The sequence below is a fragment of the Pleuronectes platessa genome, chromosome 15 (assembly GCF_947347685.1).
Source record: "Pleuronectes platessa chromosome 15, fPlePla1.1, whole genome shotgun sequence".
Taxonomy (NCBI): domain Eukaryota; kingdom Metazoa; phylum Chordata; class Actinopteri; order Pleuronectiformes; family Pleuronectidae; genus Pleuronectes; species Pleuronectes platessa.
In genome coordinates, this window is record NC_070640.1 from 6,405,573 (window position 1) to 6,433,078 (window position 27,506).

Consider the following 27,506-nt stretch of genomic DNA (forward strand, 5'->3'; position numbering starts at 1 on the left):
TTTTGTTGGGGTGAGTTCTTTCTCCTCATTTCCCACAATGGTCAGACTTCAGTATTGTATTTACCTGATAGAAAATAATTCTTGTTTAATTGTTTATTCAGCAGCACCGGTTAAAGAAAAAAAACATTCACACCCTATAAACAACTTTATTTATGAACTCAATGAAAGAAATTACATTAACTTCTTTTCACGTAACTGTTCAGTTGTCAAATTAGAAGAAAATATAGGATAAAAGGGAGGAGGTGAGTTAAGATACACTTATTTTTTTATTGGTCCCACTATTTACCCTGTGCGCAGCTGTCGGTGGTTCGATTCCCATGTATGAATGGCAAAAGAAGTACTATGAGTGGTCATCAAGACTAGAATACATTTACCATTTTATAGCACCAATACACAATCTGTATTAAGTTAACTCAATATTTTAAGGACTCATACGAATAATGGTCAATGTAAACAAATTGTATTGCACATATATGAAATTGAAATTAGGCACGAAAAATATATAGCAAAATTTACCAGAGGAATAAACAGTGAAAGAATAAACACGTTTTTTAATAAATAATTAGTGTTTATTTATGTGGAGTGACATGATTACACAGCCCTACATACAGTCCCTCTATAGGTGGCGCTGTGCCCTCGCTGGTCACTCGCACCCATGGGCTCCGGAGCTCCACATATTGGCGCCATTTTGGAGCTAGGAGGGGGAAGAGAGCTGCAGAGGAGGACGCGACTGATCCCGATTCACCGTAACAGGTAAGAGAAATGCACCGAGCCGCTGGATCGGGACGCGGCGGCGCTTTCCGGAAGCCGCGGCGGAACGCGAGCCGCAGCCCGGGGGCGGTGATGTGTCCGCAGAGTGGCCCGGTTTCCCTCCCTCCTCCCCCGGGCAGCGAGCTGAAGCACAGCCCGCCTCGCTCGCCCGTGTTCCTCGGATGCCGCGGCTCGATCCGCGGCGCTGCTCGACCTGGTCCTGCGGCTTAAAACCCCCAAAACAATAGGGTTAGCAAGATAATATTGGAGCCCACTCTTCGGACCAGGTGTCCCGACAGCTCCGGTAACCAGTGGCTTGGCTAGGTAGCTTCGCCGCGGTCGGGGGTGTCGGTATAACGGCGGCTGAACCGGGCTGTTTTGTCCAGTGTCCGCCCTCTTGTCACTGAGATTGTTGCTGCTAATGCTAACGCTAGCCCTGCTGTGCGCACTAGCTAGCTGGCTAGCTGCAGCTAACTCGATTAGCCACATTACGGCACCAAGGAGCCGGGCTGCACCGCGGTCCTCGGCCCTGACACGCTGCCCTACCACCACAATAAAGACCCGCACATCCACGCAGTGTTTCCCCCGGTCTGCGCTCTCTCCCCCCCGAGAAAATACCACTAATGCTAACAGGGACCCGGCTGCTGCGCGAAGGCTAAATATTGTCGCTGTGACTCCCAGCGTGGCTGTTCTTTTATTTTTTTATTGCAGAGACGTCGCCTCGTAGCGTAAATGGTTTATTCATCGGTTGATCGGCTGCGTCCCAGACACCACAGCCGGGTTTAGCCTCCTCCAGCCCGGGCTGTGGATCTCTGAGGGCTGCCCACATGGTTCTTGTTGTTTTATTCATAATAAGGTTTGCAAAACAACACCGGGGGTTTGGGGAGAAGCACAAAGACAGGAGGAGGTGTTCCTCTGGGCACAGCATGGGGTCTAATGAAGTGAGGTCTGACAGCTATCAGTCTGTGATTATTGATTATTGTCAGATGGTCAGTGGGAAGCTCCAGGGTCGTTATTACCTGGGTGCTTTGCATATTTACTGCTGTACAGCTCTGTAACTATTCATTATTCACACCCTTTAATTTTCATATGATATCGCAGCCTTCTCTCCTGATCCTGCTCTTGTACTTTGGTTACTTATATTTATCTTTCTCCTGATACTCACAGTATTTTATCCATAACTTACTTTATCTTTCCTCACACTTCTCTACTTACATCCATCATCACAGATATGACACCAAAGCAAATTCCCTGTATGTGAAAACAACTTGATTGTGATTCTTAAATGATATCAAGATTCAAATCTAGTCATGATCAGTTTATGTTGATTATCATCAAAGTATTATTTGAAGTTTTCTAATAAGATTGTTGGTCCTGACTGAGGGTTGTGTCTTTAGAGAATGATAAACAGTCTATAAACAGAAAAAAAAACAAATCAGATGCAGATCAATAATGTGTCTGCACAGTTCATAAGTGTTCTATCAAAATATATTGAGCCTTTGTTATATGGCTATTGATGAAACTTGGTTTTAGAGAATGATTGATATTGTTCTATTGCCTAACTCCAATTTAAGCGCTATTAAAATAATATTTGGAATGGATAACCGACACCAAATTGAATTTAATACGGCTTCATTAAAAAGCCAAATTGGAATTTAATATAACAACACATGCCTGGCAAGTTTTAATTCAGTGTTTGAGCTTGTACATATTTTTCGCTATCTTTTATTAAATGGCTTTGCACACAAACACATTTCACGGATGAGTGTTTCATCAGGAATTGCGCTGTCATACTTCTGGTTGCAGTTAATGTTTCCTTCTGCTGGCTGCAGCCCAGAGACTTCACTTTTTCTTTACTGAAAGAAAAACAGAGCAAAAGAAAAATTGTGTCTGGTCAAATTCTTTCTCTGCAAAAAGCCCCAATGGTAATTTAAGTGTCTTTGTGGACTGGATAGTGGAGAGGAAACCAAAATGTCTGAGCAGCCTAATAACTGTAGACATGTGATTCAGCAGTGTTGCCTGTGTGTAGTTTGAGTGGCTTCATAGAAGGTTTAACCACACTTCACTGTGTCATCTTAATAACCCGTGGACTTGTTTTACTTCCTCTGCTTCATTGTGTTCTTCTAACTGGGCTTCACAGATTGGTAGAGATTAGTTTGTTTGGTAAATGTTGTCTTATTTCATGTCATTGCCTCTGGGGGTAATCTGATGCTTCCCTTGGCTGTGGGCTTTCCTTCGCTTGGTGTGTGTGTGTCTTTGTGTATGTGTGTGCCTGTGTGGAGGTCGTTGAGCTCACTCGTACAACCCTCTGGTGTCCAGTGGTGTCCTTCCTCTGGTTGCTGCCTGTCGCACACTCTCCCCGCTGGGTTGAAACCTGATGGGTGTCAGTGTCGAGGTACAGATTAGGTTAGGGGAGCCGCGCTGAGTCTTCGTATTTCTGCTGGCAGATGTGTTTAAGGGCTAAAAGGGGCACACAGCAGACGGATAGAAAACACTCAGGGGGGGGGGGGGGGGATACATGTGTTCTGACTGTGATAAGGTAGTAATGAGTAGAGCGAGGCCCCTGTTCGGGAAGTTTACCGTGGGGTGAAGTTGGCCTGTGTGTGATCACTTGGTTCGGCTTCTTATTGGAAGTGAATGTCTCCCGGATGGATGGTGCCCAGACCGTCCCTAAGTCGAGAATTACTCTACTTTGATTGGCCGCCAGCGCTCTCTGTGTCAATGCGGTAGATGGAGAGAGATATGGACTCAAATTTGGCAGCAGCTGTGCGGTGGAACAGAAGGTCAGAATCAAGCGAGCTGGCTGCCTGCCAGTGTCCAGTTTGTGCTTTTGGCTTTGTGAATGTGTGTGGGTGTGTTTTGTGTATTTGTGTGTAAAAGCCAGAGTACAACTGCGGAAAATTGTTGGATTGCGATTAAAAACTCGGTGTTGCAGTCTGGCCTCTAAATCAAAGCCACAAAGAGCCTTTGTCAGCCGGCAGACCTATTGACCCGCGCTCCTTCACAATAATCAATTGTCCTTCAGAGATAAATGTGTTATGAGAAAATCACAAACAAGTCTGTAGTCACACAAAAAAGCCAGATCGTCTGTTCATTCATGTAAAAGCAGCTGTTAGCAGTATACATGCAAGTATTTGGGTGGATTTTGTAGGGTGTGATATTGGAGCAGGACAGAAACACCATTTATATGTTCCGCAGGCTCGAGTTCTGAGGCATATTACACTTCAGTCAATTTTGGTCATTAACCAGTGAAAGCCGCCTAAGTGCCAAACTTGTCATATATGGCAGCCGGAGTGGGAAAAAAGAGAGACGAAATTTACCTTGGTGGAAATGCTGTCGTTGCACAGTAGTTCTACACTTAACTCTGAAATCTGCCAAAGGATCTGTCTAAGTCAGATGTTTATAAATGGTCTATTGTTTGTAATAAAATCAGGAGAAGGACTCAGAGTAGAGGATCTCTCCACCAAGGCCAAGCGGTTTATGTTCATGTTTATTTATTCCAAAGGAACGATGCAAGTTTTCATCTGCAGGTTGATGGTGGAAAAGACGACACAGCTATAAACAACAAAGAAGTACTTACACAGACACTTAAACACAAATAGGAACTGTTAGTACCTAGAGTACAAATAAATAGTGTATAAATTTACAATATGATGACATTAGTGTCAATCTAAAATGTAGAAAAGCTTAAAGAAAAACACATATACACAACAGTCCCCTTAAATTTAGTTGAGCGGCACCGAATTGCACTTGCTCATAGTTATCTTCCTCCTAAATATGCCAGATTTATTCTGTGTGAAATTGATGTAAATGTTGAAAAATGCCCTTCCTCATCATACCTGGATTTGCCCCCCAAAATGTAATGGATGTGTTCCTCCTTGGTCCATGTCTCATCCTTCCAGCAGTCCTTTGCATAATCCTGCTGACAAACCAACCCACAAACCTAACTTTGCCAAGTTAAAAATGTAAATAAGCAATGTCATATATTCTCATTTGGAGCTTTCGGTTCGTCACATAGTCTGGAAATAGCATCGAGTCGCACAAGTATACAATTTGTTTTGTTCCGCAAGATATTTTTTATGGAGGAGGACACTGTTTCTGTAAGACTCATTAAACCAGGAGAGAAATGGAGCTGGTTAACAATCTGGAAAAAGAAGATGCAAGGTTCACAAACATCACCCGTTTTACAAAGCTGCCACGAAATAAGGGGCCATAGAGATGGTGTTTCTTGGGAGCTATTTTCAGGAAGTATTTAAATCCCTGATGTTAAGAAGTGGCTCACTTTGGTGCTGGTCAGGGCTTTACTGTACATCTCAGCTAATGACTAACATCTAGTGTGAAATACCCATAGTCCATTCCACGTTACAGCTGCTCAACATTAACAAAGGTGTTTCTGTATACCACACAAAAATAATCTTGTATTATTCAACCAGCCATGTAATTTCAGCACAGATGACTTGGATATAGATAATGATGACTTAATACGAAGAAAACATTCATAATTTAGTCTGTGAAACATTTCTCACCAGTTTCCACGAACTAAATGTGATATTTTCATCTTGCTTTAATTCCAACTAATGGACAAAAGCACAAATGTGTTCAGATTATCGTCGTATACACAAAAAAAGATAATCCTCACATTTCAAAATCCGTGAATGATATGATAAATTGTATTAATTGCAGCCCTTAGTTCAATATTTCCAGGATGTGCTTAGAGATGAACTAAGAGACTCCGACGTCGCGCTGCTTCGGCCCCGGTTGTCGCATTAATCACACGGTTGGTGGTTTGATCCTTATCTCCTCCGGTCCCCTTGTCAAAGTGTCCTTGGGAGAGATACTGATCTCAGAACTGTCTTCCTGGAACTCTCCTGCTGACAACTAACAAATCACCATAAAATTAAGTTTGTCAACAGGCTGTCGTCAACGTGGCTGACACGACCGCTGTCGGGCTGAATTTACATTATACAGGGTTGAGTGCCAATATACTTACAAATGAGCACCTGAGCATGGAGACACACGCCTACAAACCCTGACTCTCTGAAAGTGTCTGAGCCGTGCTGAGAACTAGTTTGTCTCTTTTTTAAATTTCTCAAATGGACAGAAAGCAGCCGCGGGGGTCAGGCTGTTCAGTTGTCTAGCAGAGAGCAGTGTGACTTCTGTGGCCATGAGAGGTGCACTAGATTGAAATGGAAAATCAAAGCCCATTTTGCATTATATGAATGCCCCAAACATGAGTCGGGTATAATCTTTGACAGGCGGTTGGCAGCAGTAATGAATTGTGGGAGATAATTATCGCTGCAGCTCGCAGTGAAAAGTCAATTCTGAATACAGCAATTTCAGTTTGTAGGAAGCTGTTTCCAGACTGCGAACCAGTAACCGCATTAGGAGAGATTTCCCCTGGGTTGCAAGTAGTTAACAGTGTTGATTGGCAATTCCTCTAAGATTTGGGGGTTTCCAGCTCCTTCTCTCTTGCTCTCAGATGTTTCTTAACAAACTTTCTCTCTCTCTCTCTCCTCAGGCAGTGAAGAGCTAAAGAGGATGGCTCACTCTAAAGCTCGAGCCGCAGAAGGGAAGGTGACCTACCCCCCGGGGGTCAAGGAGATATCTGACAAAATCTCCAAGGAGGAAATGGTCCGCAGGCTCAAGGTTGGTGTCTTTCTAACTTTCTGCAGCAATTATTAGTCATAATGTTTAAGTTTTGTTGTATAAATATTGAGCTCCAAATGTTGCCATTAAGACTCTTATATATGAGTAATTGACCAATGCGTTATTGATATAAATATTTGATTGTTGTATTTGCATGGTGCAACAGAGCAAACTGATCTCAGTGCCCTAGACTTATGGTTCCCAGGTTAGATAAACAGACAAACTCTTAGGCAAAAAAAACCCACTGATCTCTACTCTCTCCATTTAAAACCCTCACCCCTCGTCCAGATGGTTGTGAAGACCTTCATGGACATGGACCAGGACTCTGAGGAGGAGAAGGAGCTGTACCTGAACCTGGCCCTCCACCTGGCCTCGGACTTCTTCCTCAAACACCCAGACAAGGACGTCCGTCTGCTGGTGGCCTGCTGTCTCGCGGACATATTCAGGATTTACGCCCCGGAGGCTCCTTACACCTCCCCAGAAAAACTTAAGGTACGTTCCCTTGCTCCATCATAATTGCTCAGTGTTTTAATTACTTAACCTAATTGCATCTACCCTGAAGTAGGCCATAACTTTGTGCAGCATGTGGCGGAAGACTTATAATGGCATGAATCTTTTTATAGATCAATGTAAACCCAGGCTGTTTGTTAGCCAGACACAAATCATTACATGCATAATTGCTTCTTATTGTTTGTTCAGCTATTTTAAGTTTCTTCTATTGGAAGTTAGGCAAGTGACTACAACTTTGTGTGTGTGTGTTGAGCCTTCATTGTGTGTTTCTTTATTGTCTGCAGGACATTTTCATGTTCATCACCAGACAACTCAAAGGACTGGAGGACACCAAGAGCGCCCAGTTCAACAGATACTTCTACCTGCTCGAGGTGAGTGACTTTATCAAATCAAACTCCAGGGTTGAATCTGTGTGAGTCTGAATTCCTTTTCGTTTGATCAAGTATCTCGAACTCAAAGCTCTCTAATCAATGCCTCACGATCTGTAGCTACAAAGTGGAAATGAAACGAGAATCAAAGGATTTCCAGATTCAGAACTATGAAGCTAAAATATTGATATGACATTCATAAAAAATTCCCTAAGACATTTTCCTGAAAATGTGTGACTTGATCTGATTTCTTAAGATAAGGGAACATGGAAAAACAAACCTCTCTGTTGTCGAAGATGTTACAGAGAACTGTGACTTTCCTCCTCAGAACAATCCTTGGCACACAGCTGGCAGAGAGCACATTAGATTTAGCCATTAAAGAATCTGCACCAATTAAAGGCAGCTAACACGGTCTGCCACCAGTGATATTTAAACCCAGTTAAACGGTCAGTTAAATGAGAAGCCTTCTACGTAGACGTGTTCTACATTTCTGATCAAAAGCACATTAAGAGATGAAAGGTTGGATAAGAGATGTGTCACCAGTGGCCCTTAACAAATCTGGATATTTTGCCAGCTGGGAACTGGCTACTGGAACTTCACCACAGCTTTATACAGGTCCCAAACCTGATTGATGATTCATAAAGAAGGCTCAGAAAAGCAGAACTTGTTAAAGCCTGTCGCATTCTTTAAATTACTACCTCACAATCCAGCCGTGACGAGAAACTTAGAGCTAAAGATGTTTTCTTCTGCTTGTTACTTCACTGGGATGATTAAGCTTCACCGTGCAGGATGATGTAGTTTGATGTTATGGTCACATTAAGCTGAAAAGAGAATATCTGTGTTTCCTATAATCTGATCTGTTCAAGACATCAACGTAGGAGCAGGATATTTGAGTTTGGAAGCCATAATGGTCCAATATGTCATTTTAACAGGTGCAATGTGGAAACCTGACACCTTTTAGTGCACATACACACTGAGAGTGAAGCTTTCACAGAAGTAGAAGGCAACTTGTGAGCTGCTAAAAACAATGTAGATTGAAAATAAGGGAGGGAGGAGTAAAAGCAATAAAGATTTAAACAGGGATTTAAATTTTACTGCGGAGAAAGATCTTCATGCCAAACCATTATTATTCCAGGCAGAGTGATTTAAAAAAACATGATTGATGGGGAATTGTTAAACACAAACTGATATGTAGGAAATGTTATGGATGAGTTCCATGGTAATTTAGGCCAAATCTCCTTGACAGAGCCTCTCCTCAAAATCAAGCCGAGCTTCAGTGGGAATCTGTGTTTAAAAAGCTTTGTGGGTGAAGCTGCTAGTTTTGGGACGGATGTGTTTTGTAACAGCTTGTTTTTCACTTTTGCTTTTCACTTAATTTACACATGTTGATGCAAAGTTTCCTCCCTCTGTGTTAGATGTAATCTACTGTTAGTCAGTCAGGGAAGAGAAACCAGTGGTTGTTGCTTTCTGATGGTGAACTGATCTTTTATTGAACGGGTTATAAATGGCAGCTGGGACACTTTCTCCCAAGGTGAATGTGGACCACTCCACCCAGTCCGGATTTCATTTGCCGTATGAGTTTCTGACCTTATGGCTCATTCTGTGCAAAGAAAAACACTGTCAGGTGTTATTTGAATTTGATCAGTTTAAATTGTTCATAGTATTTGACATCTGGAAATTTGCTCGCTTATGCAACCATGTGTTGAATTAATAATGTGGAAGACGAGTGTTGAGACACAAAGGAAGCAGTGGTGACACAATGACACGCACTGTCCCTCCTGCTGTGCAACAGAAGCCTATTTGGTAGAGCTGAGAGATATGACTTCAAAACTATATCACTTTGGGTTACTTATAGGAAACATGTTTATATCTGCAGTTTTGTTTTCCATCTCCTCCCGGCTGCAGCATCATATCAAATGTTTGACTTCACTAGCCCTTCAAACATCATCAGCCAAAATCCCTCAGTAGTTTTATTTACTCTTACAGTAGTTGTTTGTGTATCTGAGTTTACTTGAATCTGAGTACTACTGAGTCTACTCCCTCGGGAAATCAAAGCAAGTTGGGTCTAATTGGAAGCAAACATATTTTGTTTTCAAGTCGACTTGTATTTACTGTTATTTGAATGAATACTTTATCGTGTACGAATAGTTTCTATTATTAGAACCCCGCAGTGATTTTTTTATTTTTTTTTCCAAAGAAGCAGCGAGCAATAAATCAAACCACTTTTTGGACACGTTACTTTCTGTGAAAGTCAGATGGCCGAATGTCCCTGAGTGGGAGACACAGAGCTCTCTACTCTACTCTTAGTTTGCTGCCCAGACAGAGACAAATATATCTTGTGCTTTTCTCTAGTAATTCATTTACAAGCAAATTTGTACCTGAAACATTCACAAACACAGCTGGAGCCTTCTTAGTTTCATAAACCCCCATTTCTATGAACCTCTTGACCTTAATGCTGAAGATCATCATTCAAAAACATAAACATTGGATTGTAAATTTCCCCCGGGAGTTTGCCACATGTGACAGGAATGTGACATTAGCTACGAGAGAGAAGATGTCTCACTCTGTGGATTTGTTGGAGCTGAAGAAAAGGTTTAATAGTTCTGTACAATTCTCCGTTCTGATGTGGTGATAACTGACTGAGTGTTACTCTAACCGGTAACAATGACTTTCTGAACCGGCTTAAAGGGAAAAGCTGCGGCTGAAAGTGTTCCACCCTGATTTGCTGGTGATTGTTCGCTGTGGCACTTAGTGAGTCAGATTCACCTACTGCTGCACGCCTGCACCCAAATAATATTTTTGCATTTTTATTCAATAATTCTCATTGGCTTATGCAGCAGGACGCTGCGCTGCAGAGTATAAACTGTGTGACCACCTTTTTATAATAGTCGTTCAAAACGCCCAAAAAGTCTGTTCAGTCTGTTTAGACAGGATGTCACTGGTGCATCTGTTTCTGTCAGCTGGTCAACTGGTTTCCTTTACGTTCAGTCAGTGGTCTGCAGGGACAACACTGACACTTTGTAATGGATTCTATTTGCACATGTGTTCAGACATATATGTATTTTACTGTTTGCCCATACTGTTGTCTTACTCAACTTGCCTCCGCTGAGTGTTTACAAGAACAGTCCATTTGACGGATTTGGACACGGCGGTCCTCCACCACCCTCACCGCACTCGTTCTGTCACCTTCCTAATTTGCATTTGCATTGTGAGTCGCATTGTCACTAACGTCCTGCCTCCTCTCTCATTGTTCAGAACATAGCATGGGTGAAGTCCTACAATATTTGCTTTGAGCTCGAAGACAGCAATGAGATATTCACCCAGCTTTACAGAACACTCTTCCAGGTCATCAAGTAAGTCCTTTTGAATCAAATCTTACACGGTCCCCCTTGTTCAGTGTTATTGTTCATATCTCTGTCTACATGTCCATGATGTTTTCAGCTGTGGCAGCCCTGAGCATAACAGAATGAGCCTGTGTGGCCTTTTCTCCTTTCAGTACCTCAGGTTGTCTCTGCTGCTACATCATGAAACCAACCGAGTGTGGCTGTTTGTCTTTGATTGCCCTCCCCCCCCGTTCCCCTTTTCACCCTATACCCCCATCCCCCCCATTCTCAATTTCACCCCACTCAACACAACCTTCAGGGCTGAATTCTGCAGCAGTAGAGTTGGATCTTTGCCACTGGAACAAAGTGTGTGTGTGTGTTAGTGTGGGTCAAGGTTGTGCTTACACAATGGTCTTTTTATACAGGATGAATCTAAAGAACTCTGGTTCCCTTTTGAAATGTTTGCAGTGAGCTAGAAGGTGCAAGGGAATGCTGTGTGTGTGTGTGTGTGTGTGTGTGTGTGTGTGTGTGTGTGTGTGTGTGTGTGTGTGTGTGTGTGTGTGTGTGTGTGTGTGTGTGTGTGTGTGTGTGTGTGTGTGTGTGTGTGTGTGTGTGTGTGTGTGTGTGTGTGTGTGTGTGTGTGTGTGTGTGTGTGTGTGTGTGTGTGTGTGTGTGTCTACAATTCAGTGAATGGGAGGTAATGAGACTAGTAAAGCCTGGACAACAGTTGCTGAGATACAAATCTCTGTAATAAGCTTTGCCTCCCCCTCTGATGCAGATCATTATGATCAAGTACACCCACAGTGTATGTGTGTGTTCATAGTATCAGTGATTTTTCAGAAGGAGAAATTAAGTAAGCAAACAACATGAACCTATACAAACCACTGCTTCCATCAAAGTAAATCTCAACTGTGGTGCATAAACTGCAGCTTGGTCACCCAGCACAGAAATATGTAGGAATATTTCATTTTGAATGTCATATTTAAAATCATGCAGTGATGCCTATCTTGCCCTTTGACCTTTCTTGCTCTGTTCCCCGTGTCCGTAGCAATGGCCACAACCAGAAGGTGCACATGCACATGGTGGACCTGATGAGCTCCATCATCTGCGAGGGAGACACTGTGTCACAGGAGCTGTTGGACACAGTGTTGGTGAACCTGGTGCCAGCACACAAGGTAACGTGCACAATGAGGCAGACATGACAGCAACACACATCCACAAACACACACTCTTAGTTCTATCATGAAGTTAATATGAGAAACTGCTCCGTATCGGATGATGATCTGAATTGAGTTGAAAATCATCATTAGATTAAGGCCAACATCATTTTCCATACCCTGTAATTCAATGAGACCCCTGCAGGACACAACTGGTAATGCAGTCTGCTTCAATCTTCCTAATGAGGTTCAAGAACAATCTATAAGTTTCTGTCACAAACGCACATGGACGTGTTTCTGACCTGCTGTTTGTATTCACCTGTTGTTTTTCTGTCTGTCTAGAATTTGAACAAACAAGCTTATGACCTGGCCAAAGCTTTGCTGAAGAGGACCGCTCAGGCCATTGAGCCTTACATCACTAATGTAAGATTAACACACCCTTGTTTATTTAGTCTTTGTAGCTGGGTGGTGATTTTCTTCCTACATTTAATACTTGATACATTGAAATCAGGAACCTCCTCATCTGGTATACTTGTAATGAAATTCAGAAACAATGCTTTTCCCTGCTGTAACATTTGAAAAGGTTTGAACTGTAACCACAGAGTTTGCCTCATGTCTACTAACAAGAAGAGCAGGATACAAATTCTGCCACGGAACCAGGGCGCCTCATGCTGTCATTTTCTTGGCGATGTAACAGGCTCATATCAGAGCAAATGATAGAGTGGATGTTAAAATCAGCTGTTAAACAGAAAACATTTGATTCATCCAAATACTAAGGCCCAGCCTCATCACATTTATCACCGACCAACTTCAAAGTTGCATTGAAGGCAATGAACCAGGAGCCACATATCAAGAAAATCTAAAACCATTATTCCTCCCTCTCTTTCTCCTTCACCAGTTCTTCAACCAGGTGCTGATGCTGGGAAAGACCTCGGTCAGCGATCTGTCCGAGCATGTGTTTGACCTCATCTTGGAGCTTTACAACATCGACAGCCACCTTCTGCTCTCTGTGCTGCCTCAGCTCGAGTTTAAACTCAAGGTAAAATCTCTCTTTCAGATAAATATCGAAGCTGTTTGTTTTTCTCTCTGAGCATCCTGCAGTTCATATCATAAGTAAAGCTAGAATAGACAAGAATCCTCTTAAATTTAATCAAGCTGCAACAAAGTTTTATCATCAAGATCCATTCATTTCCTGGGAAATTGGTGAAAATGGAAAAGAAGAAATTCAATGGTTTCTTTCTTTGCTCATGTCGCTTCCACTAAGATTCATGTAAATCTGTCCACTAGTTGTTTTGTTTCAGCCTTCTGACAAACAACCAACCAGACAAACCTACAGAGGGACAGGGGAAAAAAAACATAATCTCATCTGCAGAGATAATAAACATCATTAATCTTGTGTTTTACTCTAAATCAGTTGCTTGTACAGAAACAGAAGCAGCAGCAATACTAATGCTAATATTGATATTTTGAGTTTATCGACACACCAGACTAAAAACCTGAATTCTCCGACTCATTAACTGCAGAAATGTACATTTTCTCTTCCCTGTGTAGGTTTGTTGTTTCATATTAGAAAGATAAGGCAGCCAGTCAGCATAATGTTGCCTCTGCAGTGTCTCATCAAGGCATCCTGCTGATGGATAACGCTCATTAACTGTTCGGTGGGAGCGTAGATCACTGCTGCCTCCTCAAAATAATAGCTGCGATAAAATCTCTCCCCCACAGACGACACAAGCTCTCTCTGTCTCGCTCAATCTTTCTCTTACCTTCGCTCTATTCCTCTTTCTCCTGTGAAAGTAAACCAGCAAAACTCCTCTCACTCCCTCTTGCTATTCTTTCTCACCCTGCTGCTTTTTCATCCTTTCATCCTCACTTCTTTTCCTCAACCTAACTCTTGTCCTCCTTTTGTCTCTGCTTCTGATTGTCTCTAGCGTTTCCTCAACTTCAATCCTTTTTGTCCTATAGAAAACACATTGCGGCCAAATAAACTGCTGCCTCTGTGTGCTATGGAAAGATTCATGTTTCCAGTGGCGTTGATGTAAATGACTTGGCGTGTCGGTACAATCCACAAACTCTGTGCATGATTTCTGTCCTCCGCTGTGTCTCTGCAGAGTAATGATAATGACGAGAGGCTGCAGGTGGTGAAGCTGCTGGCTAAGATGTTTGGAGCCAAGGACTCTGAGCTGGCTGCGCAGAACAAACCACTCTGGCAGTGTTACCTGGGCAGGTGGGTTTCAGAGATGTGGCAATGGCAACTGCAGATCCATGGAAAAGTCTTTAAGTGCCTGTGTTTTGATACTTTCAGAGACACATGAAGAGTTTTCACCGTTATTGTTTCCTATTAGTCTCACGCCATAATTGGATTTGCTTTGCTTAATTAGTTTTTATTTGTTTAAACTACAACATCTTGGAAGATGAGTTTGCTATATTTACTTTGGGATAAGTTTGTTTTGTGTCTCTTTTATGAGTTTATGACTTTATTACATTACAAATACAGAAATTTGTCCTTGTGAGATTCTGGTGCTTCATTCACACTAACCTCTAGTTTTAAAATGCATCACTGTTGCCATATGTTCGCCTGAGCTGACGTCCACAGTACTACCAAAATCTCAGGAAGGGATCTGTAAACGCAGTTGCTTTTTCGAAAATGCACCCACACTCTCTTCCCTATTGGTTTTTATCAGTCTTGACTCTACCAGCAGCGGTGAAGGCTAAACACTTACTGTCAGTAACAGCCTCACCTCATCGTCCGCTCGACAACAGAAATCCCTGCTCTTACTTTCACCGTGGCTGTTCCTCATCCGTAATGTTGTCTGTAACAAAACAAACAAACTGCAGAGTAGACAATTTGCTTCCTGTTTACACCGACAAGCTCAGTGAACATGAACGGTCATGGTATATGCGTTTTCAGATGGGTTAGTGCTACCAGAGGTTATTTACAATATGGAGCTAAAAACACAGATCGTTTTAGTTCTGAAACGCTGTAAGATGAAAACATTAGTGTGGACGAAGCCTGAATGTGTGTGTATGCAGCAAATATGCTCAAGGCTGTTTGTGTTTTTTTTTTTGCCTTGTAGTTGCTGTCAGTGAAGTTTGTTTGTTTTTCTCCCCTGAAGGTTTAATGACATCCATGTGCCTATCAGACTGGAGTGTGTTAAGTTTGCCAGTCACTGTCTCATGAACCACCCGGACCTGGCCAAGGACCTCACAGGTAAATCAGCTGATATCAACTGACTTCTGGGCAAATCGCTTATTTTTTGGAAAACCTGCTCTTATGTCAAATCGGTTTAAAACCCATTGAAATCACTGCAGCGAGTCTGAGTGTGTAATTCAGATTGATAAAGAAGCAGTCGCCAGTATTTTCTCTGTGTTTGAAGTGGCTGTTTCTTTTTTTCTTTCCTCACATCCCACTCGTTTGTTCCTGTGTTTCTCTCCCAGAATACTTGAGAGTCAGATCACATGACCCAGAGGAGGCCATTCGCCATGATGTCATCGTCTCTATAGTAACCGCTGCCAAGAAAGACTTGTCTCTAGTCAATGATGCTTTGCTCAATTTTGTAAAGGAGAGGACCCTGGACAAAAGAGTAAGTTCTGTGAATGTGTTTGCATGATCTCATACAGTTTTTAATGTGTTGCATGTAGGTCAGGACAATACAGCAAGGAAGCTTTCAGATTTATTTCATATCAGCTGATTATTGTTTTATAACATTAAATACCTAAGTTGGATTTTCTGTTGTGCTTAAACATCACTAATATATTAAGACCAGAAATATGACCGGCAGAAAAATAATCAAATATGTAGACCTCTCAGCTTCAATATGAGTAATCCTCATCTCATTTTCAACACTACCTGTCAGCACAATGTTATTTGCTTTCAAGAATAAAGAATTGGGCAATATGAGGTGTCTGGTAACCAGGAGTAAAGCCCATAGTTATGTTACGGTTCGATTCCTCTTCATGAGCCTTCCTGCTTGTTACAGTGATTGGGTCTAATTAATTAATGAAGATGCCTCTCTGCTTTATTAGATGATGTAGTTTGTGGTATTTCTCACTTATTGCCTCTTGTTTTCAGCGTAGATTTCATTATACATCCCAAATCTGTGTTATATTTCATTTAGCTGCATTTTGGACTGTTTCATCCACTTTGTAGCAAATCATGGCTGTGTATAAGTTCTCCCTTTTTCTTCTTCTGCTGACTCATGAAGTTTCCTTTCGGGGAAAACTCCTCCCCCCCCCTCGTCTTACAATCCAACATTTGATACCGAGACATGTGGTGTGTTTAGCTAACTCGACCATCCCCGCTGTGCTAATCTGGGGAAGACGGCTGTTCATTCCTAAAGGACTGCTGCATGTTTGGCAAGAAATAGGTTTTTGTTTCTATTTTGCCAAGTCAAGCAATATAACTTGTCAACAATATATAGGGCTTTTTATCTATGTAGTGTTTACATCGATCCTGCCACCCTGCTTTAATAAAGCGATAGTTATTCTTCTAGGGTTTATGACCAATGTAGAAACCAATAAAGCTCAGATTGAACTAGTTGTCTCTGTTTGTCTTCCTGTGTTATCAGTGGCGTGTACGTAAGGAAGCCATGATGGGTCTGGCATCGATCTACAGGAAGTACTCACTGCAGGGAGAAGGAGGCAGGGAGGCCTCTAAGCAGATATCGTGGATCAAAGACAAGCTTCTTCATATCTACTACCAGAACAGCATTGATGACAGGTATGTGTGAGCATGTGTTTCTGTCAGTTGTCTTAAAAGTGTAGGAAAATCAAAGCACCCCATTAAAGAAGTGTTTCCAAGTATTTAAATCTGTTTCCTAACGATGCTGATTATACTCTATACGCTTTGAGATTCTTGAATTCTTGAATCATCGCTTCATATTTAACTGGAAAATTTGGTGTTTGTTATTCAACCAACATGGAGAACCTGCAGCGGCTCTCCGGGGTCTGTTGAAAGTCATTCTGTGAAACGTCAAGTCAATGAGCCATGGAGAGGCAAAGTGGGAACCTCTGCAAAAAAAAAAACTAAATGAAAAAACAACAAATTCACAAAGCTCTGCTGTCTCAGATGTAACTTCAGAGAAATGCTTGAAGGTGCAGTTAATCTCTGAATGACTCTTTGCAGGGGAGCTGCTCAGCTGCCAACAGGAAAATCCTGTATTGTATCAGGCAGTTCCCGAGTGTGTGAAAGTGTGTGTAACTGGAGCTTCCAAAACTTCTCCTCTCCTGAGGTTTTTTCCGCTATAGGCTTTTACTGAAGCCTTCTCTGTCGTCTGGTCGCTCCCCTTTGCTGCGCTGGCAAACCATTCATTGCTGGTTGGCATCAAATGCATAAATGCACAAGCTCAGGAATAATGCCACAGAAGCCAGATTTAAAAATGCTGGTCTACTGCTAAATACAGGGAGATGCACTTGGCTCTGATGGACTTCATCAGCATTTTGTGAACTCATTGGGCGACGGCTCACAGATGTTGCTTTATTATTAAAACTCCCGTACTTTAAATCTCCAGCTTTAAATTAGGGCGGTGTGGCCTAGGGGGTAGAATGGTCCTTCTCCAACAAGAAGGTTCAATCCCCACTCTTCCCCATCTGCATGCCGAAGTGTCCTTGGCAAGACACTGAACCCCTAAATGGCCCCTCATAAATGTTGGGTGTACTAATTGTAAGTCGCTTTGGACAAAAGCGTCAGCCAAATGACCTAATGTAATGTAATGTAATGTAAATTTGTATCCTTGTGTGCTTAGGTTACTGGTGGAGCGAGTCTTCGCCCAGTACATGGTTCCTCACAACCTGGAAACCACAGAGAGGATGAAGTGTCTTTATTACCTGTATGCCACCCTGGACACTAATGCTGTCAAGTAAGTTTCTCTCACTCACACACACAGTTTTAGGATTAAGATAGTTCTGTTCATGTTGTCAAGTGAAGATTTGGAAAAGGAAATTATGGCTTTTTATGCCAAAATCTGCAGTTAATTCAACTTAGATAAACCCACTTAAAAGAGGTGATTGATTCCTTTGCCTTTGGTCAGTAGAGGAGTTTGCCTTTTTAGTTTTTTCCCCAGCTGCGTCATGTTTGACGTCACAAATTCACTGAGGCGCTCGCTCAACTCATTGTTCTGCCAAATTGGCACGTTCACCCCTGTGTTTCATTTACATTACTGCTGATCGGAGCCTGGGCTGATTGTGTGTCCTACACACTCATTTGACCCAGATGAACTGATTCTATCCATGTCTGCAGGTTTTTTTTACAAGTGGAAAAGGGGTTTTGTAAACAATATAATAATTTAATCTAGAAATAACTTATTTTGAAATAACTCATCTAATGGTTAGGAATAGTAATACACTTCTTACTCCACTGATCTACTACAGCACCTCATCCAGATTTGTTGTCCAACCTTTTGTTTCCTCCCCCTCCTCCTCGGTGCCTCAGAGCTCTGAATGAGATGTGGAAGTGCCAGAATCTGCTGAGACATAACGTCAAAGACCTGCTGGACTTGGTTAAAAAGCCCAAGGTAATTCTCACGCTTCTATAAAAGCAAACAGATAAATGAATGTACCCTCATCTTGTGTTTCTAATCTTGTTTTTGTTGTTTTGTTATTTATTATAGTCTGAAGCATCCAGCAAAGCTGTATTTGCCAAAGTCATGGTGATCACAAGTAAGTGATTTTAAAAAAGCAACTAGTGGTTTGAATTAAAGGCTTACTAATTTAATGGAGGGAAATCAGAAACTGGAAGACCTTACCCCCAATAAGCTTTGAATCCTGTGTGTCTAAAGGGAACCTGCCGGACCCGGGTAAGGCTCAGGACTTTGTGAAGAAGCTGGCTCAGGTCCTGGAAGATGACGAGCGGATCAGAGATCAGTTGGAAACCTTAGTCAGTCCCAGCTGCTCCTGCAAGCAAGCGGAAGTTTGTGTGGTGAGTTACTGTGAGAAATCACCTTTTTGTAGTTGCCCTGTTTTCATTAAATCAGTATTTTAAGTAACAGGTGGTTTTCATATTGTCATTATCACAAAGCATGTTGACAGCTTGGATTCATGGTTAAATGAATGTCAGCAATCACTAGTTTTGAATGTGTTTGGTACCAAAATGCTAAGAAAAAAACGAAACATTTTCAAACTTTTGTAGAATATTTCAATTCACCATCTTCTGTATCTTTGTTGAATATGTTCGTTACATTTTTGTAGTAAAACCGTATTTTATGTGAAGTAGAGGTTATAATTTTACTGTGGTAAGACCCAAAATACATGACCAGGTCTAAAAATAGCTAAATTACTAACCTGACAATCCTTTCATCTCCCAGAGGCTTCTCTGCATTTCAGAATGATACTTTTTTTTAACCAATATTCCTTTTTAATTATTTCTATATATTATCTTCAGAGAGACATCACTAAAAAGCTGGGCAGCCCCAAACAACCCAGCAATCCATTCCTGGAAATGGTCAAGTTCCTGCTGGAGAGGATTGCCCCTGTACACATCGACACAGAATCCATCAGGTACAGTCATATTAACTCAGGGATGACAAATGGCCAGCAAGTTGAGATTGAGTCGTGCACTATTTGACCTTCTTTCATCTCTTCTATCATCCATCAGTGCTTTGGTAAAACAAGTGAACAAATCGATAGATGGAACAGCGGATGATGAGGAAGAGGGCGTTCCCACTGAAGAGGCCATCAGAGCAGGACTGGAACTGTTGAAGGTAGAAATGGCAGCTGGACACCACTTTGTATCAATGATGAATGTATGATGTTGGAACTCATTTCATTATCTCATGTTATTGCTCCATTTAATAAAATGTACTGAATTATAGGCTCTGTGCTCTGATCAGTATGAATTGAGGTCTAAATATAACATTTTTCTTTTCACTTGGGGTTGAGTGAAATAATTAGAGAACGACAAACGGGAAGAAAATGAACATCCAGAAATGGAACGTGCTGTCCTGCAGGTTTGCCCTGGGAGTGGAGCCAGCAGCAGTCACTGTAGTCATGAAAACATATTTGTCACATTAATAATGATGGCGCGAACACGTGTCCCATCTTTTCCTGCGAGTTTATTTTCACCCTCTTCTTCAGAGAGTATTGATCCTTATTCATCAGGAGTCGTCTGGTTGTTTGAGCTGTCGTTGTTCCTCTCCACAGGTGCTGTCGTTCACACACCCGGTGTCGTTCCACTCCGCGGAGACGTTCGAGTCCCTGCTGGGATGTCTGAAGATGGACGACGAGAAGGTGGCCGAGGCCGCGCTGCAGATCTTCAAGAACACCGGCAGCAAGCTGGAAGAGAGTTTCCCAAACATCAAGTCGTACGTTTCCATCGCCTCACTGATGTTTACAGCAGGATGTGTGCAGTCACACTCCAGCATTCAAACCCTGGCCCAGAGCACACTGCCCTCTGTAAGTTAACACTATTCTTACTGCTGGGTTTTAAACGTGTTACCCTCTCCTGCTCCCCCTAGTGTTTTATTGCCGGTACTGCAGGCCAAAGCCAAGAGGGGCCCCCCTCGCCAGGCGAAGTATGCCATCCACTGCATCAACACCATGTTCACCAACAGAGACACACACTTCGCCCAAATCTTTGAGGTCAGTCAGTATCATCTGTTTGTCTTTATACTTTTTAACATATAAAATCAAAAACCACTACAAACAAATCAGCCTTTATAACCTTTTCAATTGTATTTTTTGTGTATTATTTAAATATCAAAAGGATCCCACCCTTAGCAAAACTCAGTTTTGACTTCATGTGCTGTTAACAGGGTAAACAGTGAAGAAACTGAACTGAGTCTTACTGACCATGACGTGAAGACATTCTGTTGATTCTCCGTCAGTCAATGAAATGTTACGTGTTTCCACAGCCTCTGCACAAAGGTCTGGACCCTGCAAACCTGGAGCAGCTCATCACGCCTCTGACCACCCTGGGTCACCTCGCTCAGCTGGCCCCAGAGCAGTTCGCCGCGCCGCTCAAATCTCTCGTTGCCAATTTCATCGTGAAGGATCTGCTCATGAACGACAGGGTAAAGCACGTGATCTTTTGTTTTGGTGAAAGCCTGAATCGATACCGCTCGGAGCTCCTTGGACAGATTTATGTCTTGTGATGTCAGGTTTTTACAGTTTTGTTGTTTTGTAGATTCCAGGCAAAAAGACGACCAAACTTTGGGTTTCTGATGAAGAAGTATCTACGGAGACTCTGGCCAAGGTCAGCAGTGAACTCTGTTAATCCTGAACACTACTTATATCAATTTCCATATCATCATAATCTTGTTTTGTATGGTTTTTGACCTCTGACCCTCCTCTGTTCAGATCCAGGGAATAAAGCTGATGGTGAGGTGGCTGCTGGGAGTGAAGAACAACCAGAGCAAATCAGGCAACTCCACCTTGAGGATGTTGACTGCTATTCTACACAGTGACGGAGACCTGACTGAGCAAGGCAGGATGGGGTAAACGATAAAGCCTTTTCTTCTTCATTAGACAAAGTGTGTGTGTGTTTCTAGAGCAGCTCAGAGAAACCTTTGTCTCCAGATTAGAATCATGTAATTTCCAGTGAAGCGCTGGTTTTTGGATATTGTGGAGCCGAGGGGACGCAGGGGATTGAATCGTAAGCACATTTTCAGAAGTATAAAGAAATCTTTGTCTCCGTCTCCCTCCTCTCATCCTCCAGTAAACCAGACATGTCGAGGCTGCGGCTGGCAGCGGCGTCCGCCCTGCTGAAGCTGGCACAGGAGCCCTGCTACCACGAAATCATCACACTGGAGCAATATCAGCTGTGTGCTCTCGTCATCAATGTAAGAACGGCCTCATATCCCCTCTTATTCAAAAAATATTCTTTGCATCATAGTTTTGATTTCTATAGTTTTGATTTTATATTGTGTTTTTAAATGATGTATTACTCAATCGTTCTCTGAACCCTTTCATCGCTGTCTCCTCCTCCTCCTCTTCCTCTTCCTCCTCCTCCTCCTTCTCCTCCTCCTCCTCCTCCTCATCATTGTCTTTGTTTCTTTCTCTGCTCCACAGGATGAGTGCTACCAGGTGCGGCAGTGTTATTCCCAGAAGCTCCATCGTGGCCTGTGCCGCCTCCGGCTGCCTCTGGAATACATGGCCGTGTTCGCTCTGTGTGCGAAGGACCCCGTTAAAGAGAGGCGGGCTCATGCTCGCCAGTGCCTGGTGAAAAACGTCAACATTCGCAGAGAGTATCTCAAGCAGCATGCGGCACTCAGCGGTAAAGAAAAAACATCATATGACGGTTGTTGTTTATTGTTTGAAGCAGCTCAAAGAAATTCTGTTGCAGGACATTTGAAACTTAGTACAGTACCGTGTTAAAGTTTTAGACACTAAAAGCGAAGATTCTTTTGAAAATAATGACCCTGATCAATCAATCTTTATTAATTACCTTGCAACCAATAATAGAGAAAAACTTCAATCAATGATCTTGCCAGTTATTCTGTGTCTAGTTTCTAATGTCTCTTTATGTAATGTCAGACTGGAGATCAGATCTCGATGGGGGCCACACCATCTGTTGCAGGATTGTGTATCGAATAACAATCTAAAGCTCTTTCACTTCACCATAACAAAGAGGCTGGGATAAGAATATTCCAGCCGTAGCCCTGTTGTTATGAGGTAAAGGTTTTAATATTTACCTCGTGTGCTCCACAGACAAGCTGTTCTCTCTGCTGCCGGAGTACGTGGTGCCCTACACCGTCCACCTGCTGGCACACGACCCAGACTACGTCAAAGTGCAAGACATCGAGCAGCTCAAAGAAATTAAAGAGTAAGTAGTGAGAGACAAAGTCCTGGTTGCTGATTTAAAAAGGTCAGAAAGGATGATATGACCCCCCCCCAGTTTGACTTCTGCTGCTACTGTTTCCATTAGTCATACATTTCATCTGCCAAGAGCTTTAAAGGCAAATGCTAACAATCATGGCTGCCCGGTGTGCTGATGTCAAACCTCTCCTCCTTGTCAGGGCTCTGTGGTTCGTGCTGGAGATCATCATGGCCAAGAACGAGAACAACAGCCACGCCTTCATCAGGAAAATGGTAGAAAACATCAAACTGACGAAAGACGCCCAGGCCTCCACCGATCCCAAAACCAACGAGGTGCACACGACAAGTTTAAATACATTTATAATCTACAGAAGGTTTATATAAATGCTGTCCCAAGTATCCTCCTCCTAACCAGACGTGTGTGTTTTTCCTCTACAGAAACTCTACACAGTGTGTGACGTAGCCATGAACATTGTCATGTCGAAGAGCACCACCTACAGCCTGGAGTCTCCTAAAGATCCGGTGCTGCCCTCACGCTATTTCACCAAACCCGACAAGGTTGGTACTCCCCCCCCCCCCCCCCCCCCCCCACAGCATTCTCGTGAAAACCATTTAAAAAGCATTTTTTATTGTACGTCATTAGTTTTAGTGTATGCATGTAAACCTCTTTGAAAGGTGCATTTAAGAAACACAGATAAACAGCTGATATATATTCTCCTTCTTGTGGTAGCCAATAGGAACCTGTGTGTTCACACTGGTGTTTTGAGTTTACCTCCTGGGCTTGTTTCCAGAGGAATGATCACATTGTGACTAATGACGTTGTTTGGCAGAAAACCCATCTTCTCATAATCCTCAGCATGTGTTTGATTTTGGAGGTGGTTGTTGTTGTTCTCTTTCAGAATTTCAGCAACACAAAAAACTATCTCCCACCAGAGATGAAGGCATTCTTCACACCAGGAAAGGTAAGCCTAATCAAATCTCTATGTATTGTTGTTGTTTTTGTGTTTTGTTGACTGGAACTCCTCGTCTCCTCCAGCCCAAGTCTGCAAACGTTCTGGGGGCAGTGAACAAGCCGCTGGCGTCAGCAGGGAAACCGATCCAGAGCAAAGCTTCTCGCATGGAGACCGCCAGCAACGACGACTCCTCGTCAAACCCCGGCTCCCCCCAACGCAGCAAGGCCAGGTAGACATCACATAACACCACACACATCTGTCTAAAGGCAAATCCAAGTTCAGACCCATCAAATCCAGGTGCAGGGAAACTGTCTCACAGCACAGAGAGTGGAGCTGTTCACTGAGTTATGCACATAGGTTGTAAAAGACTAAAGAAAGAAAAGGTGTCTGCATCTTAGAATCTCTTTTTGCACCTTGAGTTACATTTTTCACTGCTGTGTATAAAACAGTAAGGATTGAGTGATTCTTGTATTTCAGACTCGAGAGCACAGAAATGGATCAAAGTGAAAACGAGGACTTCAGCCTAAAAAGAGCCGACAGCACCGACAAGGTATTACACCTCATCATATATATACTGACATTGATTTGACTATAATTCATTCACAGCTTCTATGTTTTCTTTTCTCATGCTCTTTAGCTGCTTCATAAGTGAAAGTTATTTGTGTTTAATCAGAGTGAAAATGATCATCAGCGTTTTCTTGATGATGTTCTGTCATGTGTATAAATATCTTCTGACAGCTTCATCAATCATTCTGGAACAATCACTCAGTTGTTCTTTGGTGTCTCCATCTCCAGTTAGAAAGGGTTAGGGTCATAGTAACTGTAATTTCGTTTTTATTACAGTTAAACAATTGGGTTGTTTTATCCAATTTGATCATAAATTTCAAATCTTGTGAAACTATAACGTTATAAAAGATGAAAACGAGACGTTTCCCTGATTGTTTTACTGTTGCTGCAAAAATAAAAATGAGACATTATCTCACACAGTGTCTTGGCACAAGTAGACACGGGCGTGTTGCTGTGATCCAGTGAAGTGTCGCCGGTCATAAACCCTTGTGTCTCTGTGTTTTGATTCCACTGAGCAAACACCAGCTGGATTGAAGTCAAGATAGGATCAGCAAGAACTCTGTGTGTGTCAACTGTCTCACATAACAGGTTCCACAGCAGCTGCATCGCCCTCCGTCTTTAGTTTTAGTTTAACAATCCTCCGAAAATATAAATTGCATACATTGATTTTAACTGTCGTCTTCATTACAGGTATAAACAAATCAATCCCACATTCTGCAGCAGGAAACCGGTCGTCAACCATGTTCTCTTGTCTCTTTCACAGGAAATTGAAAAGCCCCGGGGTCGCAAGCGTGGCGTGGCCTCCAGCGAGGACCAGGACAGCAAACCAAAACGCGGGCGCAAGAAGGCGGTAGCCAACACGACCACGGCTGCCGAGGCGGAGGAGCAGTGGGATGAGGACAATCGGCCGGAGGACGAACAGAACAGCCCGCCGAAGAAAGGACGCAGGGGCCGGCCTCCGAAATCCGCCGCTGCCAGTCAGGACACACCCGCAAAGGGGAAGAGGGGGCGAAAGAAGGCAGCTCCTCCACCAGAGGAGGAGGACGAAGAGGAGGAGGAGGAGGAAGAGGACAAGGCCGAGGCGGAAGTAGTAGCAGCAGCAGAGGAGGAGGACGTTGAGGAGGAGGAGGACAAGAGCAGTGAAAATGTGGAGGTGAAGACCAAAGCAGGAAGACCAACCAGGACGCCGCGGCGATCTCAAGGGTAAGAGACAGAAAACCAGTCGTCTGTCCAGTCACTCGGCTTCACTCATAATAATTCCGATCGATTCCTGTCAGTCAGATTCAGTCTTGACTCTGGTTTTCCTCTCTGAACAGCTCGGAGTCCACAGAGTCGACGCCACAGAAGAGGAGAGGTCGTCCGCCCAAATCAGCTCAGCCGCCAGCCAAGAAACCAGCGTAAGAGGCTCAATGAAATGATTTCATCCACACGACCTCGGTCCTCCTCCATGTTTGATTTTTCCTCCGTCGTCACGTTCAATCACACAAGTTTTCCATACTCCAGTTCAGAAGGTGGCGGTAGAGCATCCAAAAGTTGATTGCAAACTGCCATTTAATAAAAAACTGTAGAAGAAGAGTCTCACTCTTTCTGTCAGATTCTAACTATCTAGTGTTTGCTTTTACGCTCTGGCCAAATCCTCCAGTGTGTGTTCTGATTTTTAAAAGATTAAAAATCACTTATTTCAATACTTTATTGAAATCGGTCAAGAGTTTAAAATCCTCTGGTGTGCAGTAGTGTTCATTTCCTGTTTTATCTGACGGAGCTGCTTCTTTATGACATTTAGCACCGTGACAAAAAAAGAACTGTTGAGTCAGGCTGCAGCCTCGTGCCCATGTGGGCGGTGCTGACGTGTCATCGTCATGTTTTAAAAAGATGTCTTCCTGCCGCATGACGAATCGTTCTGATTGAGTTTGTGTCCCCTCGTAGTCGTGGCGGTCGATCGAAGGCAGCTGCTGCTAAAGAAGAGGAGGAGGAAGAGGATGAAGAAGAGGAGGAGGAGGAGGAGCAGGAGGACGAGCCAACACCGAAGGTACAGAACGGATTCATCATTTCAGGGAATTCTGCGTCTTAGACCAAGAAGTACAGAGCAGCTTAAAAACCCCAGATTACTGTCCAGAGTTTTCACTTTGTTTGTTGTTGTTGTTTTTCCTCAGGGTCGCAAGAAGGCAGCGGGGCGAAGAAGATGAGCTCAAAGAAGAAGATCCTGAGTCTACTCTAAAGTCGTGGACGAATGACGTGGGAAAGAAAAACATGGACATTGAACTTTTTAAACTTTTCATACGCCGATGGTCCCTACTGTTACACAAACTCCCACACTTGCATATACCACACGCACACAGCATCAGTACATCCAGTGTCATCAGCTGTGGTTCGTTGCATTGTGTCGCATTGTGAAGATGTCCGCCACGTCAAGTAGAAATGGTTTTAACAGAAAAACGGCAAAAAAGATCACGCTCTTGTAAATAGTCTCTCGTGTCTGTTCCATGTTCTGTTGTTGTGTTCGATGCTGACTGGGGGAGGGGGGGGGGATGCTGCAAAGCCTTTTCCCACCGATATCATTATTATTATAATTATTATTATTAAAATGCTCCCATTAAGCAGTGTTGCTTATCAGACTTCCCTCTGTGTCCCACTTTTAAAAACTGATTGAGATTAACCATTATACCTTTTTTTTTTTTTTTGTGACCTTAATTGTGTCATTTTACCTTGAAAAAGAAATCATCTGTTTTTGTTTACAGCTCTGTATATTAATACGTTTTTTTGTTTGTTTGTTTTTTACCTGGTTTTGAAAAGCTAAAAAAAAAATTTGTCAGAAACCTGTCCCAGCGTAGAGTTGCCTCTAAAATCGATTGTAGTGTGCGTCTCATTTTTAGGTTTGTGTTTACCGGTAGACAGAAGTCCTGAGCAGCCGTGGTTGTAGTTTTACTGCTGATTTAACTTCACATCCACCCAGTCACATCCTCCGTTGTATCAATATAATTCTCTATAAAACCTGAGCCGCTCCGCTTCTCTTTATTTCACTTGTCTTCACTCGTTCTTGTCGACACCAGCAGCCGGGATTCCTTCAGCTGAGACGCTGATCAGGCCCAAGTGTCTCGAGCTCGTTGGCTACAGTTCAAGTTTTTTTTTTCTAAATACCACAAATTTAGTTTTGGTTTTGCCTTAATTTATCAACATCTATAATTGTTTTTTACTTTTAAACACACTGTGCAATCAAAACCTTCTTAGAATTGTTAAAAAAGCTTGTATTAGAAGCTGTTATTGATTTTTCTTTACAAATACAAATTTAAATGATACTGATATTAAAAACTTGTGTCACTCAGTAGCTTGAATCCCTCCAAGTCCCAACAGAACCACATTTAAATTCACCAGACTTTAATTCTATTTGGATCTGCTCCAAAATCCCATATTGAAGTACCTTATGACAAAGAAACCTCATTGACTCTTAATATTTAGCAGTTTAAACCATTCAATCTATTATAAATA

General features: G+C 42.6%; 1 protein-coding gene and 1 long non-coding RNA gene across 3 annotated transcripts; one reads left to right on the forward strand and one right to left on the reverse strand.

Moving 5' to 3' along the window:
- Window positions 1-641: 641 nt before the first annotated feature.
- pds5b (PDS5 cohesin associated factor B) lies at window positions 642-27,016 on the forward strand. Of its 2 annotated transcripts, none has more exons than XM_053441112.1 (35): window positions 642-753; window positions 6,269-6,396; window positions 6,685-6,888; window positions 7,191-7,277; window positions 10,530-10,627; window positions 11,646-11,772; window positions 12,097-12,177; window positions 12,653-12,793; window positions 13,863-13,978; window positions 14,868-14,962; window positions 15,190-15,335; window positions 16,320-16,471; window positions 17,496-17,609; window positions 18,182-18,263; window positions 18,360-18,408; window positions 18,528-18,667; window positions 19,130-19,245; window positions 19,343-19,448; window positions 19,888-20,048; window positions 20,202-20,325; window positions 20,598-20,756; window positions 20,870-20,938; window positions 21,043-21,179; window positions 21,401-21,524; window positions 21,754-21,958; window positions 22,393-22,507; window positions 22,701-22,833; window positions 22,939-23,058; window positions 23,400-23,462; window positions 23,537-23,682; window positions 23,931-24,003; window positions 24,784-25,223; window positions 25,337-25,417; window positions 25,947-26,049; window positions 26,174-27,016. In XM_053441112.1, the coding sequence occupies exons 2-35, from the start codon at window positions 6,289-6,291 to the stop codon at window positions 26,204-26,206; spliced, it is 4,248 nt and encodes a 1,415-aa protein (XP_053297087.1). In that variant the 5' UTR covers window positions 642-753; window positions 6,269-6,288; the 3' UTR covers window positions 26,207-27,016. The 2 variants fall into 2 exon arrangements, with proteins under 2 accessions (XP_053297087.1, XP_053297088.1); XM_053441113.1 differs by lacking the exon at window positions 642-753 and adding an exon at window positions 3,271-3,533.
- On the reverse strand, window positions 2,366-3,202 carry LOC128456771 (uncharacterized). The gene is made up of 2 exons (XR_008341887.1): window positions 3,047-3,202; window positions 2,366-2,606 (listed from the first exon to the last, which is right to left on the reverse strand). It is a non-coding gene; the product is annotated as an uncharacterized LOC128456771 (long non-coding RNA).
- Window positions 27,017-27,506: the final 490 nt, after the last annotated feature.